At 38.8% G+C, this 19955-nt stretch overlaps 1 protein-coding gene across 10 annotated transcripts in view; it reads right to left on the bottom strand.

The window, feature by feature from the left end:
• Positions 1–3334: 3334 nt before the first annotated feature.
• LOC105469721 (arginyltransferase 1) overlaps positions 3335–19955 on the bottom strand; it is a 187798-nt gene continuing 171177 nt past the window's right edge. For 9 of the 10 annotated variants that reach the window (XM_011721223.3, XM_011721242.3, XM_011721207.3 and 6 more), the window contains one exon: positions 3335–6943. In XM_011721223.3, coding sequence (XP_011719525.2) covers positions 6765–6943 — 179 coding nt within the window. In that variant the 3' untranslated portion in view covers positions 3335–6764. The remainder of the gene's footprint in view (positions 6944–19955) is intronic. The other variant, XM_011721177.3, reaches the window with a different exon arrangement.

The following is a 19955-nucleotide window of genomic DNA, read 5'->3' as shown; positions in this document are numbered from 1 at the left end:
CAATAGTTGAGAGATGCTATTCAAATTCACTGAATACTGAATTAACAAAGTGCGATGAATTGGATATCATGAAGTATTCATGAGTTTTCGTTTAACATTAATTAAAATTTTAAAAACCTGATGTTAAATAATTTTAAGACCCTGGCGCAGACTGACAAGCATGGAAAATTAAGGTTCAGAGGAAAATTCCATTCAAAATCACAGGTGAATAATATGTTGGGAGTACAACATTTATATATATAAATACATACACGTGTACACACATACACACACAATTTTTGAGAGGCAGGGACTCGCTCTGTCACCCAGGCTGTATGGCAGTGGTGTGATCATAGCTCACTGAACTCAAGCGATCTTTCTGTTTTGGCCTCCCAGGTAGCTAGGACGACAGGCACACAACACGCCTGACTAACTGATTTTGTTTTTGTAGAGATGGGGTCTCACTATGCCGCCCAGGCTTGTCTGGAACTCTGGGCCTCAAGCAATCCTCCTGCCTTGGCCTCCCAAAGGACCTTTTTCTTATAATGACTCTAGCCTGTAACATTAAAATAAATAAATCTTTAAAACCACTTTTTAAATATTGCATTTAACCAAACTCTAATGATCAGAGAAACAAAAATACTTGTGCTAGTCAATAACAGTCTGCTTTATACGTGCCAGACAAGCAACGATGCCTCTAAGATGGCTGAAATGCTTCATTTCGAGTGGTATTACAAATGCCGTGTAATAAGTAAGATCTGCTATACTAAGTTTTAAAAACAGCACTTTTAATTTAGAATTGCTTCTTCATCTTGCAGATGAAGAGCTGTGATGAGGAAACCACGCTCTCTATATGCATGTAAGCTATTTTGAAACTCTAATAAAAATTTGGGAAACAAAATGTCTTCAACTTTAATTCTTAGTCTAATCAAAATAGTTAATGGGACTGGGTGTGGTGGTTCACGCCTATAATCCCAGCACTTTGGGAGGCTGAGGCAGGCAGATCACTTGAGGTCAGGAGTTCGAGACCAGCCTGGCCAACATGGTGAAATACCATCTCTACAGAAATATAAAAATTAGCCGGGCATGGTCGCACATGCCAGTAGTCTCAGCTACTCAGGAGGCTGAGGCAGGAGAATCACTTGAGCCTGGGAGGTGGAGGTTGCAGTGAGTCAAGATGGCATCACTGCACTCCAGCCTGGGCGAAAGAGCAAGACTCCGTCTCAAAAAAAAAAAAAGAAACCAAAATGAAAACAAAAACAAAAAGTTAATGAGACAATATTTTCTGGATAGGACTCAAGAGCCCAATGGGGACAACCACCTGAATAGTAAAATGTAATTTTACCAAAATCCCCAAATAAACAGCCAATATAAAACTTAGCAAGATTAATAATAGAAATATGGTTACCCATCTTGTCTAGCAAACCCATTTTAAAGACTTCTGTTTTATAAAGAATCAAATAAATTAAAACCTTAATTTGTTTTAAATACCTTTAAGCTTTCAAGTAAGGCAATTCTAGTTGGAAATTTTAGAGGTGTGCATCCTGTGAAAACAGTAGTCTCCGCATCGCCCGGAAAATATCTAGTGGGAGGAACAAGGAGAGGAAAGGCACTAAGTTTTCAAAGCTACATATTTCCTGAAGCTGCAGGTAAGGAAAAAATTCCTACTGTCCAGTGAAAGGGAAAAGGAACTGGGAAATCAGGAATAAGAATAATGTCAATGAGCGTTCTAGTCCATTCCGGCTGCTTAACAGAATACCATCAACTGGGCGGCCCGAAAACAAGAGAAATGGATTTCTTACAATTCTGGAGCTGAGAACTCCAAGTTGAGGTGCCGGTAGATTTGTTATCTGTTGAGTGCCACTTTCTGGTTCACAGACGGTGCCTTCTCTTGCGTCCTCACACGCTGGGACGGGTGAGACAGCCCTCCAGGGTCTCTTTTAGGAGCGCTCTAATGCCATTCATGAGTGCTCTGCCCTCAAGACCTAATGCCCTCCCCAAAACCCTGCCTCCTAACACCATCACAGTGAGGATATAGATTTCAATATATAAACTTTGGGAGGAACCAAACCGTGTCTATAGCACCAAGTATTTTAAAGAACTCCTATGAAAATGTTAGTGCTGGTCAATTACAACTCCCACTATCCAAAAGGAGGGGCCAAAGTCTTAAGGCCTCATTCCCAAAAGATTCTAGACACAGTGGAATATTATGCAGGTATTAAAAAGATTATATTCTGCCCAGACACAGTGGCTAGTCATACCAGCACTTTGGGAGGCCGAGGTGGGTGGATCACTTGAGATCAGTTCGAGACCAGCCTGGCCAACATGGCAAAACCCCGTTTCTACTAAAAACACAAACATTAGCTGGGCGTGGTAGAGCGCGCCTGTAATCCCAGCTACTAGGGAGGCTGAGGCACAAGAATCACTTGAACCCAGGAGGCAGAGCCTGCAGTAAGCCGAGATCGCACCACCGCACGCTAGCCTGGGTGACACAGCGAGACTCCATCTCAAAAAAAAAAAAAAAAAATTATATTCTTCCTCATTTATGCTCAAATGTATTAAGATGTTCACAACATATTAGATGAAAAAGTTATGAAACAATATACACAGGATTCCGTATTTCTTTTAAAATAAAACAAGACATATACATATATGTAAGGTAGGAAAAAGTGTCAAAGGCCCTACACCAAAATGTGAAAGGTAATCAGGGGTTGTTGCTGATGGGATTAAAAGTGTTTTTACTTTTTCTTCAGTATTCTTTTCCATATTGTCTAAATATTTCCTGATGAACACTGTCCACTTCAAGTAAGAAAAGGCTAAGTCTATTCTGGAGGAAAAAAATGTCAGTGGGAATTGTAACTAATATTTAAATCACTTGGAAATAGGATTAATTTTATCACCAACCTACCAGGACCCTCTTTACTGTAAAGAGATAAAACACTAGTAAATGTATTGCATAAATATACCACAGACTATTATGAACAATTAAAGCATACTTTATATTTTTGAAAATTTCCCTGCAAACTTTCTAAGATAAATTATATTTGAATTGATATTTAAAGTCCTATTTTGAATCCCTTTGGGTTATAAAAGTCTATTCCTTAATTTATCTTGTGAAAATCCAGACTTTTGGCTTAAAATGGGATTTTACTCTCTTTCTGAGAAAGGAATCCACCATACTTTGATTTAGATAACCACACGGTCTGGAACTCCATTTAGTGAAAATTAAATTTTATGATTCATATAGCCAGTGTCTTACCTCTGTTTTCGACATATTCACACAGCAGGTGAAATGTGTTCAGGAATTTAAAAGATGAAAACATATGTCTTTTAAGTAATGACCACCAAGAGCCACTGCAGATAGAAACAGCTTTATTTTTTCCATTCAGGCTTTATCAAATAACTTGTTCAAAAAGCATATACGAGAGCAAAAAATACCACATGCAATCAAACTTGTTTGCCTTATAGTCATTGGTTTTTAGAAAAGATGTGCACTTGAATAATTTCTAATTCATTTTCCAATTGTTTCTACTTCATTTCTTTCAAGTTAGCAACGACAGATACATTTTAGTTAACTGTCCATCATATTCCTTATCTTTATTCATACTGAAATAATATAAAGCCTATAAAATCAAAGCATATACTGTTCAGAAATCTGAAAAGGTTCTTTTACATAATAGACTCTGACATGTTAAGAAACTACACACAACAAATAGTTGCAAAATGAATGAATAGGATAAAGCTATTTAAAAGTCAACATAGTAATATTTATCTAAATAATTTTAATCAAATGAACAATATATTTATCTGATAGCATCTATCTTTTAGAATACAAAAAAAGTGCTCAGATTACATTTAAAAAAAATAACAAAAATCTCTTAGAATGGAAATAATTTAAATAAGGATGGTAGCACAGGGAATCAAAATTACATCTTTGCTCCCAAAACAGGAAGGCAGGTGTGATGTATTTGAAATCAGAAGGGGACACAATACTGAGATTGCAAATGCAAAGTTTCCTGCCTTGGAAAGATAGAAACTGTCTTTGAAAAGTCCTTGTGTCTTTATAGAAAGCCACGAACACAAAATCACATCTCTCAGCTAGACTGCTGGTCAAGTAATAAGGTTGCGTCACTTTCCTTGACTATGCTTTTCTAGCTCACTATCAATATTCACTCAGCTGGGGCTCAAAAGGACACATAGGTGTCCTTTTAAGACACTTTGACTACTCGGATCAATATATCAAACAAATAAACATAATGCATGAACACAGCAGCCAAGCAGAAGGATCTCCATGCTCAAGTCACTCTGAGGCTTTGCCGGAGTCAACCTACAATGCCACCCTCAGGGATAGCACAGTGGTTCACAGACAGGGATGATTCATCATTTTCCTCTGAAAATGAATTCTGCAGGAAGAAACCAGAGTTGTGGTAAGATGTTGAAATCAAGTTTTCTCTTCATTTGATATTCAAGGGTTGTGATCTTTATGAATACCATTTTACATGCTAATCACAAAGACAAAAGGAGGAAAGATGCAGTGATAACATCAAGTTGGACATCCAAACGCTAAGGAAGCCATGTACCAGCCCTACCCTGCTTATTTTTAATAGTGCAGAGATTACTTACTACACTTTCTGAAGCTTTATTTTGAAATTTATTTCAAATTTCAGACATGTTCATAATTTACTGTTGAGGAAATGAAACAGCATGTAGAACATAATTCTAACTGTATTAAAATTACATAGGTGTGTGTATACATACATGACAGTTCTTGAGTATGGTAGGGTTTTAGATGATTTTTACTTTTATAACTTCTTACTGTTCTGCTTACAGTATCACTTTTGTTATAAAATGAAGCTCTTTTCATTTTAGAGGAAAAAGAGAAAAAAAGCTCTATAGATTCTGAAGGCAGTTCCAAATAAGCTTCTCAAATGCTCTTAGGAGACTATTTTGCAGGTCAAAATCCCAGAAAAATATAAAATCTTGTGATCAGAGAAAATGGCTTTGCTCACTACTCTAGCATGGTTAGGAGAGCACTCGGCACCTGGCAGGTGACACACATGCTCTGAATGAAGAAATACGGCTGACTTGGATTTTGAGTTTCCACAGATTTCATTTTTAAAATCATTCTTTTATGATCCTTTTTATTCTAGTTAGCTAAGGATATTTTCAAATTTTTGTCGAAATTCAGTACATTTTAGAGAAAAGTTTAATATCAGCAACAGGATTCAAACTACCATGTTTTATAATATGGCTGTTAAAAAAGGATGAACCAAAACAGAAAAATGGGCAAAGTGGGAACTAAAAAGGGCTTGCTGGCCAAACAGCTGGTAGCAGAAAAGGAGATCAGATGACAAAGAGGGAACAAGAAAATAACCCTCCTCTGTTTTTCATCCTGTTTCCCAGACAGCTTGACTATAGCTAAGGGACATGTCTGACTCTCCTCCTCCTGTACCCAGCACAGTGCCTGCCACCTTGACAGGTGGGCAAAGGACTCAGCAAAAGAAAGTGATAGGGAAGGAGGCGGCTGGCCTCCGCTCTGAGTGAGAGGGAAGGAGGGGGCTGTCCTCCGCTCTGAGTGAGAGGGAAGGAGGGGGCTGGCCTCCGCTCTGAGTGAGAGGGAAGGAGGGGGCTGGCCTCCGCTCTGAGTGAGAGGGAAGGAGGGGGCTGGCCTCCGCTCTGAGTGAGAGGGAAGGAGGGGGCTGGCCTCCGCTCTGAGTGAGAGGGAAGGAGGGGGCTGGCCTCCACTCTGATCTGCTCTGAGTTACTCAGGGGGGCAGAAGCCACCCTGACTCTGACTCTCACATCAAAGGGCAAGAAATGGATTGTTGTAGCTCTTGTCCTGGAACAGAGGTCAGAATGATTCCTTCTTACATGTGATTTGGGCAGAACTATGAAAGTGATCACATACTAACTAATTTCCACTAACAACCAAAGACAAATGTCCTGAGTTGTAAGATAAAAAACTAGGGACTATTTCCTTTGGATGAGACTTAGATCAAGGCAGGAACCAATGTTTTTCTTTTAAAAATTTAGTTTCTTACATTTTTAGAAATAAAGCAAATAATATAACTAGAGTAATTATGTATTTTATTGTCCAAACTGGGATATTTTTTAGAGTAAAAGGGAATACTATGTTCTAGGGGGAAAACTATGCCAAGACAACAGACATGAACAGGACTGTCCTGAACAAATGGATACCTGATGCTAACACAAGATCCTTTTTAATGTTTTATTTTTTCAAGTTCTCTATTAAACTACATAACATTTGGCAGCAATTTAATATTGAACACTGAGTAACAGCACACAGTTTTGTTCTTGAGAAGACACATTTTCTAAGTGATGAAACAAACTTTCTACCTTCCCCATACTTAAGGTTTCCTAACATAAGTTCATGTTTAAAATGGGCCTGAGGAAACAGTCTGTTTTAATTTCTTTAACAGAACCAAAAAAAATGCACAACTGTGATTAAGTTACTTAGATTCACTTCTTCATTTTACAAAATTTAAACAGGAGAATCTGAGCATATCTTGCTCTAGAAAGAAACCTCCAAAATGATAAACCCCAATTATGGGGGCTAGGTCACAACACAGTTTTAAAATCTTTATATTAACCATGAGATTCTCACAGATACATTGCCACAAAATATATTGTAAAAGCCATAGATAGTCAAAATAAAAACTGTCTTAATTTGTGGGTGGTGACAGTTACTTCCCCACAGGTACTGAGTAAGTATCCTGACACAAACCATCAGCACAACACGGGAAGCCCCGGCAGAGGCGAACAGGTCAGTTTCTGAACAGCAGCATCCGCTCGGAGCACTTCTGCCCCACCAGGCTGGCGTACTGCAGAACAACGGCCTCCTCACTCGGGTCTTTCTGCTGTTTCTTATAAACACCATAAGGCATGATGGCTCTCTTGTGAAACACCTGCAATCGGTCAGGTTCCGTGCTGCGATCTTCATCCACTGCAATGACAACAAATACTGATTTGTAAAATGTCACATATCAAACTTTTCATTTCCTTTTTTTCTTTTTTGAGACAGAGTCTTGCTCTGTCGCCCAGGCTGGAGTACAGTGGCGCCACCTCACCTCACTGCAACCTCCGCCTGTCAGGTTAAAGCGAGTCTCCTGCCTCAGCCTCCCAAGTAGCTGGGATTACAGGTGTGTGCCACCACACCAGGCTAATTTTTGTATTTTTAGTAGAGATGGGGTTTCACCATGTTGGCCAGGCTGGTCTCGAACTCCTGACCTCAAGTAATCCACCCGCCTCAGCCTCCCAAACTGCTGGGATTACAGGCTTGAGCCACTGTACCCAGCCTTCATTTCTTAATTAAAAAATTTTTAATTTAAAACATAAAAATTATGTATTAAGATGTCTTTGACGAGTATGTTCAAGTGAGGGTGGGCAGCATTAATATTAACACAAACTTGAGTATGTTAGTAATTAAGTAACAATTGCCATGCTGAAGGTGATAAAGACCCGCCAGGATGACAGCTGAAACATCAAGCAGAGACAAAGAAGTGTGTCCAATTAAAACACTGGCCTCCTGCACCTTTATTTTCTGGCACATGATAAAGTTTACAACTCTCCAGCATCATTCCTGCATCTGATTTAAGTCTGTTTCGCCTCTCCCTGTACCCACATATTATCTGAAGTTTTCATCTCTGCACTGAAACTTCCGGCTGACTCTGCAGTTGTGACTGACCAGGTCTGGACAATGTGCCCTTACGGTCTTAGGTAGGAGGGCAGATTCTTACAGCTTTCATGGAAGACGCAGAAGAGACTGTTGGTGGCTGCCACTATCTGTCCTTCTCTTCTTTCATATAAAACCAGCCCCGGTCTTCTTCAGGGCACACAGGTTACCCAGGCAAAAGCCTATTTCCCAGCTGGGTGTGGGCTCATGACCAAGTTCTGGCCAATGGGATACAAGTGGAAGTGTTCAGTGGAAGTTTCATCTTTTCCAAAGGATCGCTGACCTGTACCTTTTGCCGATTTTCAACCTTTCCCTTCATTCTGCTGCCTGGAACATGGATGTGATGGCAGGATCCCTACCCTCCACCTTGGAGTTTCGGGCTAAGAGCTTACTTTCAGTTCAGCCAAAACAAAAGCTAGAAGGCAGCTGGGCAACTGAGGACTTCATGGAACAAAACTGCCATACCAGCTCCGGGTTGCCTATGTCTAGATATTTACATTACAAATAAACTATTTTGTTTAACCCAACATTATCTTAGGTTTCTATTACTGGCAGTCACTCCTAATCCTAAAGAATATAGAGAATAATGTTACAGTATCTACTAAAATGTACAATGTTTCATATCACTGACTCAGTAAGTCTATTTCTAAGAACAATCCTACAACAGTGGTTCTCAAGCCTGACTATATATTGTAACCACCTGAGATTTTGAAAAATACCAAAGCCTGGATCCCCTCCCCAGAGACCCTAATATAAAAACTAGTCTGAATGGGACCTGAGCTTCAGCATTTTCTTAAGCCTTTTAAAGTGGGTTAAGAACAACTGTCTTAGAGAAACAGCCACACAAGCGTTTCCATGCATGTATGAGGCTGTTTATGGCAACACCCTCTCTAACATTAGAAACTAAACAGCCTGAATGGCCATTGATACAGAACTGGGTAAAGAGTTAAGGTATAGCTACAGAATGAAACGTTATACACAACTATTAAAAAGACAAAGGAAGACAGACTATTAAGTGAAAGGCAAAAGTAGGCACAGTATAAACAAGTTATTTTATTTAAAAGTCCAGTGTTTAAAAATCTGGAGACATATATGTCAGCCTGTTAATAGAACTTATTGCTAACCCTTCCCATTGCCCAGAATTACCCACTTCTCCAGAGCATCAAACAGCTCACCCTCGTACTCCCCGGAGAACTGTCAGAGGGCTTCCCTGGACCCATATAAAATAGGAAACCCACTCTAGTTCTCCTTTATCTTTCATCATAGCACTTACCGCCACCTGACACATATATTTACTGCCTATTTCCCTTTCCATTAGGAATAAAGTGCTGTAAGAAGAAATATTTCAACGGTTTCGTCTGCTAATATTTCCCCAGTGCCTAGAACACTACCTAGCACACAGTAGAGGTACCGCAAATATTTGCTGCATCAATCTCTGGGAGAGTTAATTATAGACTTTCACACTGGGACACACACACACACACTCATCATTTTTTTATATTCTGTAAGACTTTTGTCATCTAAAAAATAGTTGTTTTCTAAGGTTGATTTAAGCATTTTAGTTTTGTAAATTTAAATCTCCTGAAAATAAAAATAGAAATGCCAGCCTCCTTTTCTATAAATCAACCAGACTGTTTTAGGAGATTTCTTAGTCTTCCAGCGATAAACTCCTATATCTAGTTCTCAAAGCCCAAAGCCAATGATCAACTTTTCACAGTAGATCCACTACAAATTTGAACATTTTACTGCATGTCCACTTCATACCAGGCTCTGTGCTCTAAATACTTAAATTAGATTACATCCCTTATTTTGTAATCATAGCAAAAAAAAAAAAAAAAAGTTTATTCTTCCTCAACAGTCACTGCTTTCTCTAAAGGGATATTAATTAATTAATCAGGAGAAATCATCCAAGCTCAATTTCAGAAGTGACAGGCATAACACTCCTTCCGACATCTAAATAAGAGTGTTCCCACTATATGAATTTATTTCAGAGGCTTAACTGATCTCAATCATCTTAGAGAATGTCAGTTAGGGCATTCCCCCAAATGACTACATTCTATGCCTGTTTAGAGGTTTGTAGCAGGAGATGCAAGCTGATTATGTGCTGTCAGCCAAAAAGAAGTTCTACACTGGCAGAGAAGACCACAGTCTTTGATTGAGAACCAGCTTGGGATGGCATGGAGGGATGAGGAGAAAGGAACACCAACGCTGCCAGTCAGAGGATCTTCACATCCACAGAACTGAGTGCCATTGTCATTTTCTATTTCTTTTTTTTTTTGAGATGGAGTCTCGCTCTGTTGCCCAGGCTGGAGTGCAGTGGCATTATCTCCACTCACTGCAAGCTCTGCCTCCTGGGTTCACGACATTCTGCTTCAGTCTCCCAAGTAGCTGGGACTACAGGTGCCTGCCGCCTCGCCTGGCTAATTTTTTGTATTTTTAGTAGAGACGGGATTTCACCGTGTTAGCCAGGATGGTCTTGATCTCCAGACCTCGTGATCCGCCCGCCTCAGCCTCCCAAAGTGCTGGGATTACAGGCGTGAGCCACCGCGCCCGGCCTGTCACTTTCTGTTTTCAATTTGTCCAGGGACATATTCAAAGGAGATCAAGATGAAGATGGACATAATCTGTCACGAGAAGGAACTTCTTCAATATCGCTGTTTCATCCTGCGCCTGCTTGCCCTCAGCTCTGTTCCTCACCTTCCACCTGTTCTGCTCTGTATTGCAGGAGGCTGGCTCCTGCAGGCTCAGATGGTCTCCAACTGGGTTCAGCCAGTAACAAGGGACTAGAGCTGGGGGAGAGAGAAGCAAGGGCATTTCCCCCGCAAACCTCTCCTCTCTCTTCCATGGCTCTGCTTTTTGGAAGCTGCTCTAGCTGTTCTTGAAGTTATCAGGGTTCTGGGTAGCCCTGACCCCTGGACCCCCTTTCCTCTTCAGCGTAGGGTAGCAGTATCTTCCTCCTAATTGCTAATCTCTGGGTCACCTTTCTGTGCCTTGCTTGGCTCCCAGCAACACTACTGCCTGTTATCACCAATTCCCTCCATTACATTTTCTCTGTTGTAAATACTTGAAGTGGTTTTGGTGTTCCTGGTTAGATCCTGATACACATACGAATTTCAAAATATGTTTCTTACAAATTACTTTATCCAACCAAAGGGGAAAGTCCACATACTTTGAAACAATTATACGTTTAACATGTACTAGGTTACCACATCCCTTACCAGAGTAAATGACAAACAAAGGAAGAGGCAGCACCTTGGTTCCTGCTGTCCATTTTGGATACTTTAATGTGTGCATATTGCAACATGAATAACAATCTCTACCATCTAAATGTGTCTAGCAGGAAAACGGCAGATGCAAGCATGTTTAGAGTCTAATACAAATAAAAAAGTGAAGATCGGTGAGATTAGCAAGTGAAAAAACAGCAAGAACAATGGCAAAACAAAATTTTCTAAAACTAAAACCTTGAATTTTTTAAATTGGAATTTTAAAGTATGTCTATATTTATACAGAATGATGCTTTACAGTTTAAACCTTTATCCTAAAATATTTGGGGACAGATATACTTTAAGGTCCCAATAAATGAAACGTTCTTATTTGCTAGGGTGTGAGATCTGATATGTCATTTTATCTAAAATAAAATGTCATCTTCTAATTTTTACTTCTTTCCAGTATGACACATACAAATAAACATACAAGATTATGAAAAATCTACCATTATGTATAATTTACATCAATTATTTTAAAGTGTATTCCCTTAGAGAGCAGAAATTTTGTCAAAATATACACTTCCATTCTATTTATTGAGATCACATGAAAAAGCTCTAAAATGACACACTGTCATATTTTTGGGAAAACTACAATACCTATGTTTCAACCACTGAATTCCAGCTTGGCTTATGATGCCACTGAGATCTATCTGTTAACAAACATATCTAATTAAGTCTCCTAAACTTCTAAATTAATTTACAGCATTTTTATAGAGTTATGGCACAGAAATTAATCAAATTCAATAGTTTTTTTTTTTTTTTTTTTAAACTCCAAACAGTTTTGAGGCCTAGAATTGCTCTGGATCAAAGTTGTCAAATCCATAATAAAGTATCTTATAAAGTAGATGTTAAGAAGCTATTCACTTTTTAATGTCATACATAATTATAAAAAGTGATACTAATGAATTTTAAAATCCTCTCATTCTCTTCAATGTTAATGTATCCAAGTCACTTGGAAATCCAACTATATTTAGTCTTAGTGTTCAAATCCTTCAGAAGTTTGTAGGATTGTTGTTTAATATTGCAAGTAATGTGGTGCTAATTCTATCACCAACTCACAGACTATGCTGGAACTTGATGGAAACTTTTAAATTAATTTACTAAAATACAACTTAATTTTGTCAGTTGCCCCAAATTCTTTAGTTTTCCCGTGAACACACTTTGGCTATAAAAATGGCACAGAAGGCCGGGCGCGGTGGCTCACGCCTGTAATCCCAGCACTTTGGGAGGCCGAGGCGGGCGGATCACGAGGTCAGGAGATCGAGACCATCCTGGCTAACACGGTGAAACCCCGTCTCTACTAAAAATGCAAAAAATTAGCCGGGCGAGGCGGCGGGCGCCTGTAGTCCCAGCTACTCGGGAGGCTGAGGCAGGAGAATGGCGTGAACCCAGGAGGCGGAGCTTGCAGTGAGCCGAGATCGCACCATTGCACTCCAGTCTGGGCGACTAAGCGAGACTCTGTCTCAAAAAAAAAAAAAAAAAAAAAAAAAAAAAAGGCACAGAAACATCTAATAATATGTGTTGCCACCATCTGTCAAGCTCCTGCCCATACCATCCTTCAAACCTAACTGCTTCCCTGGGTTAATGTTCATAATGCCCAATACACCAGGTTCTAACATTTCACAAAATCCTCAGTACTTAGGTAAATTATATCTAATTCTGTAGTTATGTTAATTCAAACTTAATTTGTACATTGTGTCAGGAACAATTTATTCAACCAGGAAGGTATACTCAGATATTAACATACAAGTAAATAAAAACATTTAGTTTCCCTTTAAAAACTAATACTAAAGCCTATCTTCTCTCACCTAAAAAACCCTTTAATTGTAACTCAAATTTAGAATTCTGCGTACCCAAAGAAATCAAGCTACAAATGCACTACTTTAGAAAAAGGGAACACAGATCAACAAGACATACGGTAATAGAAACAAAGGAAAGATACACTATACATTTTTAAAAACTCAATCTATCAAACTGACTGAACTCAACAAACTGTCTTGGAATTAGTTATCAATTAATCAATATTCAATAACAACATTGATTTTTAATTTTACATAATTTTTAGTCATCAAAGTAATGCCTGCTGTAAAATTCAAGTAACATAGAAATAAACAAAGTAGAGCGGGATGTCAGCCCCCATGCAGAACCCTCCCTTCTACAGTTTCCTCCTACCCTCACCAAATCCCCATCCAAGTTACCAGTGTTTTAACAATTTCATAAAATGGATTTAAATATTCAAATATGGTTTTGGATCACATTCTAGCCATACCTTAATTGAAGGAAGAAACATCAAATTACCCCTTCAGTGGGTATAATATATTAACTTGAGAAACTACTGATTATCGTTACAGGCAAAACATACTTCTGTCTTCTGGGCTTAACGTTCTGTGGTCTTACACTCATTTAGTTACATTCCTAAGAAAGGCAGATTCTTATTCTTAGCATATTCTACATAATTAACACTAAAACCTAAGCAAAAGATACTTAAGCTGTTAACAATAAATTATGATTTATATACTAAAGGGAAAAATGTACCCCAAATCCTTACAAAACCCGTTTATAATCATCTTTTGTTGCCTGCCTAATAAATGTCATCAGTGCTTGTAGACAAAAATTTCTATAGCTGAACCCACACAGCACAACAGGCCTTTTCTTAGGTGACCGTGAAGATAACAGAAAAATCAGCCATCTGGAGATTAAGGACCACGTACCATTTAATCTAAGAAAAACTCCCAGCTTACTGAGATGTCTTAGAAACCTGTTCCAACTAGAACTTCTGCCACTTTTCCTCTCTGATGTATCACAATCTAATTTCATAAAATAAAAACCAAAGGCAATCCTGCAAACTCTCTTCTGAGATGAGCATTTGATCACTAGTGATACAAATATGTTGTCAACTCCATGAAATTTTAATCTTCAAGGAAAACTGGTGGGCAACAACTACTTGATTTTTTCCCCAACTTTTTATTCACAGGAGATGAACTGCACATCACAGGTGCTTTCAAAGGACAAGAATCTAGAGATCAAAGCTTTACTTCTCCTTCTTATGGGGATTTAACTCATTTGTTATTCTTAAAGAGACTTTATAATTTCTAGGCTTTTCAAAAAATAATGAAAGTCTATTTTCTTACCTTCATTATTTACTGCTACATACAGCATTACCACTTAAATAAAACAAGTTACACACTCCAAGGAAGATACTCATATAAATGGCAGATGGCCAGAGACAGCTGGACAAAACTGATTTAATGAAATAATTTAAAATTTTCAACAAATGTATGACAGCGGGAGACATATTCTACAAAAACGCAACTCTGGAAGTTCAAAGTCAAGTATGATTTAGAATATTTTAAAGTGACAGGAGATATTAACAAATGTTTTAATCTTTACTCGGGAGGGGACAGGAAAGGTGAGAAGAAAGGAAGTTTTTCAGTATAAAATGGCAAAAGAATAGGCCAAGAAATGCAGAGTAGTTGTGACAGAAATAACAAGGCTCCCCAGCCCATTCTTTAAGCCCATTTGGTGGGAGGCTCAGAAATTATTTTGGGACTCCAGCTGAGAGAATTATGCATGTTCATATTCTATAAAGTAATACCGTTGTTAGTAATTTCACTCAAAATATTTTTCGTCAAAATGAAAACTAAGAAATATCTAAGCTTGTAAAATGTCATTTAATAACAGCTTGTGATATAATTTACATACCATGTAATTCACCCATTTAAATTATACAAACCAAGGATTTCTAGTGTATTCACAGAGTTGTGCAACCATAACATCTATTAACAGTCAACATACTGAAGAACTGCCAGACTGTTCTCCAAAGTGGCTGCATCATTTTACATTCCCACCAGCAGTATACAAAGGTTCCAATTCCTCCATATCTTCATGAGCACTGTTATCAGCTGCTTTCTAGGTTGCAGCCTTCTTAGTGGGTGCATAGCAGTATCTTTTTGTGATTTCGATTTGCATTTCTCCAATAGCTAATGATGCTGAGCATCTTTTCATGTGCTTACTGCCCGTTCATATGTCTTCTTAGAAATGTCTATTTAAATCATTTGCCCATTGTTAATTGGGTTGTCTTTTTATTGAGTTGTCAGAGTTCTTTACATATTCTGGTTACTAGATCCTTATTGAATGCATCATTTGGAAATACACACTCTCATTCTGTGAATTATCTTTACACCTTCTTGACTGGATCTCTGAAAGGACAAAAGTTTTAAATTTTGATAAAGTCCAATTTATCTATTTTTTTCTTTTGTTACCTGTGCTTTTTGTATCATATCTAAGAAAATACCGCCCAGTCCAAGGTTATTAAGATTTACTCCAATGTGTATTTCTAAGACTTTTTTTTTTTTTTTTTTTTTTTTTTTTTGAGATGGAGTCTCCCTCTGTCGCCCAGGCTGGAGTGCAGTAGCGCAATCTCGGCTCACAGCAAGCTCCACCTCCCAGGTTCATGTCATTCTCCTACCTCAGACTCCCGAGTAGGTGGGACTACAGGTGTCCGCCACCAAGCCTGGCTAATTTTTTGTATTTTTAGTAGAGACGGGGTTTCACCATGTTAGCCAGGATGGTCTCCGTCTCCTGACCTCGTGATCCGCCCGCCTCGGGGATTACAGGCGTGCTGGGATTACAGGCGTGAGCCACCGTGCCCGACATTTCTAAGAACTTATAGTTTTAGCTCTTACACTTAGGTCCAACCCATTTTGAGTTAATTTTTGTATATGGTGTGAAGTAGAGGGCCAATTTCATTTTTTTGAAAAAAAAATTTTTTTTTTCATTTTTTTGAAAGACCCAGAACCATTTGTTGAAAGACTGTATCCTTTTCACTGAATTATCTTGGCATCCTTTTTGAAAACTAACTGACCATAAACATGAGGGTTTACTTCTGGACTCTCAACTCTAGTCCAGATTTGTATGCCTACCTGCATGCCACGACCACATAGTGTTAACTTTATTATTCTTTTTAAAGATTGTTTTGGCTATTCTGGGTTCCTTTAATTTCCATGTGCATTTTATGATGGTCAGTTTCTGCAGGGAAGCCAGCTGGGATTTTAATAGATAACTGCTCTGAATCTGCAAACGAATTTGAGGAGTACTACCATCTTAACAATATCAAGTCTCCTGATCCATGGACATGGGATGTTTTCTTCACTTATTTAGGTCTTCTGTAATTCCTTTTAACAATGTTTTGTATTTTTCAGAATATAATTTTTGCATTGCTCTGTTAAATTTATTCCTAACAATTCTATTTTAATGCTATTGTAAATGCAATCGTTGACAATTTCCTTTTTAAATTGCTCATTGTTTAAGTGTGTAGGATAAAATTGATTTCTGTGTATGCTGAACTCATTTATTATATTTGATAGTTCTTTACATTCTTTAGGATTTTCTATGTGCAAGGTCATGTCATCTGAGAATAGAGACAGTGTTACTTCTCCCTTTCCAATCTGAATGCCTTTTATTTCATTTTCTTGCTGAACTGGCATGGCTAAAATATAATTTTTCAAAGGAAAAAATAATTTATGTAATTTAAACTCACGATATGATGTTGATTAAAAATAACATTGGCTCCCAAAAGTCACACAACAAAATATAAAACATTTAATTTATCAAGATGATTCTAGCCAGAAATAACTCCAGGTTAATTTTGATATTATGCTCATTTGATATCAAAGTCCCATAAAAGGTCACCAGAGAAAAGCAGAAAGATAATGCAAAAATCAGGCAATTGCATGCAAAAAAAATCACATCAACTTTATCACCTCAGCACACACACTGCTGGCAGGACCTGTAAATACTGGCCAAGTAAAATGCTAACAAAATCTCTCTTATGATGAAATAAGGACTCTCAAATTTCTATTCCATGTTTTGACTCCTAAGTACTCATCTTAGACACTTCCTATTCCACTGTTTATCTTTATCCTACTAAAGGCAAGGCTTAAAAACTCATAGAATACAATGAAAGAAATGTAAATTAAAACATGCTATTACAGAATTTCTCAAAGATGAGAGGGAAGTTGGTTTATGTGCGGGGGCTTGGGCCAAAGAGACATCTGCGAGTTCAGGCTGGCAGGACTTGGCCAATTCTGGCCCATGTGGTCAAGAAATTAGTCACATACAAGGGAACTGAGCATATAAATAAATATACTGAGAAAATGGGAGGCCAGATTTCTCAGTCAGAGAATGGAGCTACAGGTATGGAAAAGGTGAAGACTAGAACTGTTGAGTGGATTAAAATTCCAGATACTGGTGAAAACTCATGACTCTTATACACTGATAAAGACAAACAAATACATAGGTAGATATAAATGTATGTGTGTAAACTCACATATATTGCCTAGATCTGTCTGCTGAGAGGGCTTAGAAACAATGAAACCCCAGCAGCAATGACCATACTTATTAGTCACATCTTGTATTCCAAATATTACTCTCCACGAAAAAGAACTACGGCTCCTTGGAGAAGTGCCTAATTACAGAACTGAGTCAGAGAAAGCATAAGATGAGTCTGAAATATTTTGTGCCAGAAAGGAAGTGCTCAAAGAATGATGGGGACTCGTCAAAAGAAAACATGAGTCACCCTGAAAAGGCTCCTACTGACCAAATCTGAGACAATTTGAGCATTCAAAAGAAATAATGAAAGTAACAATATTTATAACACATTGATTAAAACGAGATGCCATGAGTCCACGCCAATATAAACAACAGACAGACAGGGAAAGAGGGCTGCTTTTCCTTATGGTAGAATGCCAACTAATAAAAGTAGAAGTAGTGATAGAATTAGAAAATCATCATTTGGCAGCCATCTCAGTAATAATTGATTGAGGCAAGAACCATCAATGGATGTAAAAACTAGTAGATATACGTTTGACACAATAGGATAGTTACACCGTCTCGAGACAGCTTTCTACAAAATATTTACCAATTACTAATTAACATGTACAAAATACTTATCAACTTTACAGTGGAGAAACCTGGTACATTCGTGATAAAAATTCAAGTCACAGCAGAGAGATGAATTAACTCTGCACACCTCCCGATATGATGCAATACAAACCCAGTATCACTTCTAGGGTGTTCTTGCCAAAACTACATGACCTGAATCTAATTATAAAGAAATATTTGATGAACATAAATTAAAAACTATTCTACAAAGTGACTAGACTCTTCAAAAATATTGAAGTAACAAAAGACAAGGATATACTATGGTATTGTTCTAGACAAGGGGCCTAAAAAGACACAACAATAAATATAACACAGGATCCTCACTTGAACCTTGGGTCTAAAAAAAAGAGAGAAAAGGAAAGTGGGCTCGTGTATGTGTGTATGTGTTTTTGTGTTATAAAGGACATTACGGAGAAAATCTGTAACACTTGTACAGGGTGTGTGGATTAGATGGTACTAATATCTCAATGTTACTTTCCTAGTTTTGATGGCCATGTCCTGTAATGTAAAAAGTGTCCTTGTTTTCAGCTAATATACACTGGGATACTGAAGGACAATGGTGCAATATATCAGAAACTTATTCTCAAATGGTTTAGAAAAAAATACAGAATAAAACAGAAGAAGTGAAAAGGCAAATGTGATAACATGTTAACTGGGGAGTCTGAGTGAAGGGTATGCATATGTTCTTTGTATTATTGTCATTTTCCTGTAAATTTGAAATTTAAAAATAAAAAATGTTGTGTATTAGTCTATTTTTACACTGCTGATAAAGACATACCAAAGACTGGGCAATTTACAAAAGAAAGAGGTTTAATTGGGCTCACAGTTCCACGTGGCTGGGAAGTCTCACAATCATGGCAGAAGGCAAGGAGGAGCAAAGTCACATCTTACATGGATGGTGGCAGGCAAAGAGAGCTAGAGCAGGGCAACTCCCATTTTTAAAACCACCAGATCTCATGAGACCCATTCACTATCATGAGAACAGCATGGGAAAGACACACCCCCATAATTAACCACTGGGACCCTCCCACAACATGTGGGAATTATGGGAGCTACAAGATGAGATTTGGGTGGGGACACAGAGCCAAACCATATCATTCCATCCCTGGCTTCTCCCAAATCTCCTATCTTCACATTTTCAAACCAATAATGCCTTCCCAACAGTCCCCCAATGTCTCAACTCATTTCAGCATTAACCCCAAAGTCCAAGTTCAAAGTCTCATCTGAGACAAGGCAAGTCCCTTCCACCTATGAGCCTGTAGAATCAAAAGCAAGTTAGTTACTTCCTAGATACAAAGCGGGTACAGGCATTAGGTAAATATAGCCATTCCAAATGGGAGAAATTGGCCCATACAAAAGGGCTACAGGTCCCATGCCAAGTCCAAAATCCAGCAGAGCAGTCAAATCCTAAAGTTCTAAAATGATCTCCTTTGACTCCATGCCTCGCATCCAGGTCACTCTGATTCAAGAGGTGGGTTCCCATGGTCTTGGGCAGCCCTGTTTCTGTGGCTTTTCAGGGTACAGCCTCCCTCCGTGCTGCCTTCACGGGCTGGCGTTGAGTGTCTACAGCTTTTCCAGGTGCACGGTGCAGGCTGTTGGTGGATCTGCCATTCTGGGGTCTGGAGGACAGTGGCCCTCTTCTCACAGCTCCACTCAGCAGTGCCCCAGTAAGGACTCTGTGTGGGGGCTCCACTGCCACCTTTCCCTTCTGCACTGCCCTAGCAGAGGTTCTCCATGAGGGCCCCACCCCTGCAGCAAACTTTTGCCTGGGCATCCAGGCATTTCCATACCTCTTCTGAAATCTGGGCGGAGGTTCCCAAACCCCAATTCTTGACTTCTGTGCACCCACAGGCTCAATACCGCGTGGAAGCTGCCAAGGCTTCAGGCTTCTACCCACTGAAGCAACAGCCTGAGCTGTACCTTGGCCACTTTTAGTCACGGCTGGAGTGGCTGAGATGCAGGACACCAAGTCCCTAGGCTATACACAGCACAGGGACCCTGGGCCCAGCCCATGAAACCGTGAAGACCTCTGGCATACCCTGGAGATATCTTCCCCCACCATCTCGGAGATTAAC

The sequence above is a fragment of the Macaca nemestrina genome, chromosome 9 (genome assembly GCF_043159975.1).
Source record: "Macaca nemestrina isolate mMacNem1 chromosome 9, mMacNem.hap1, whole genome shotgun sequence".
NCBI lineage: Eukaryota > Metazoa > Chordata > Mammalia > Primates > Cercopithecidae > Macaca > Macaca nemestrina.
Note: the sequence above shows the minus strand (reverse complement) of the source record. Positions and strands in the feature narration are given on the sequence as shown.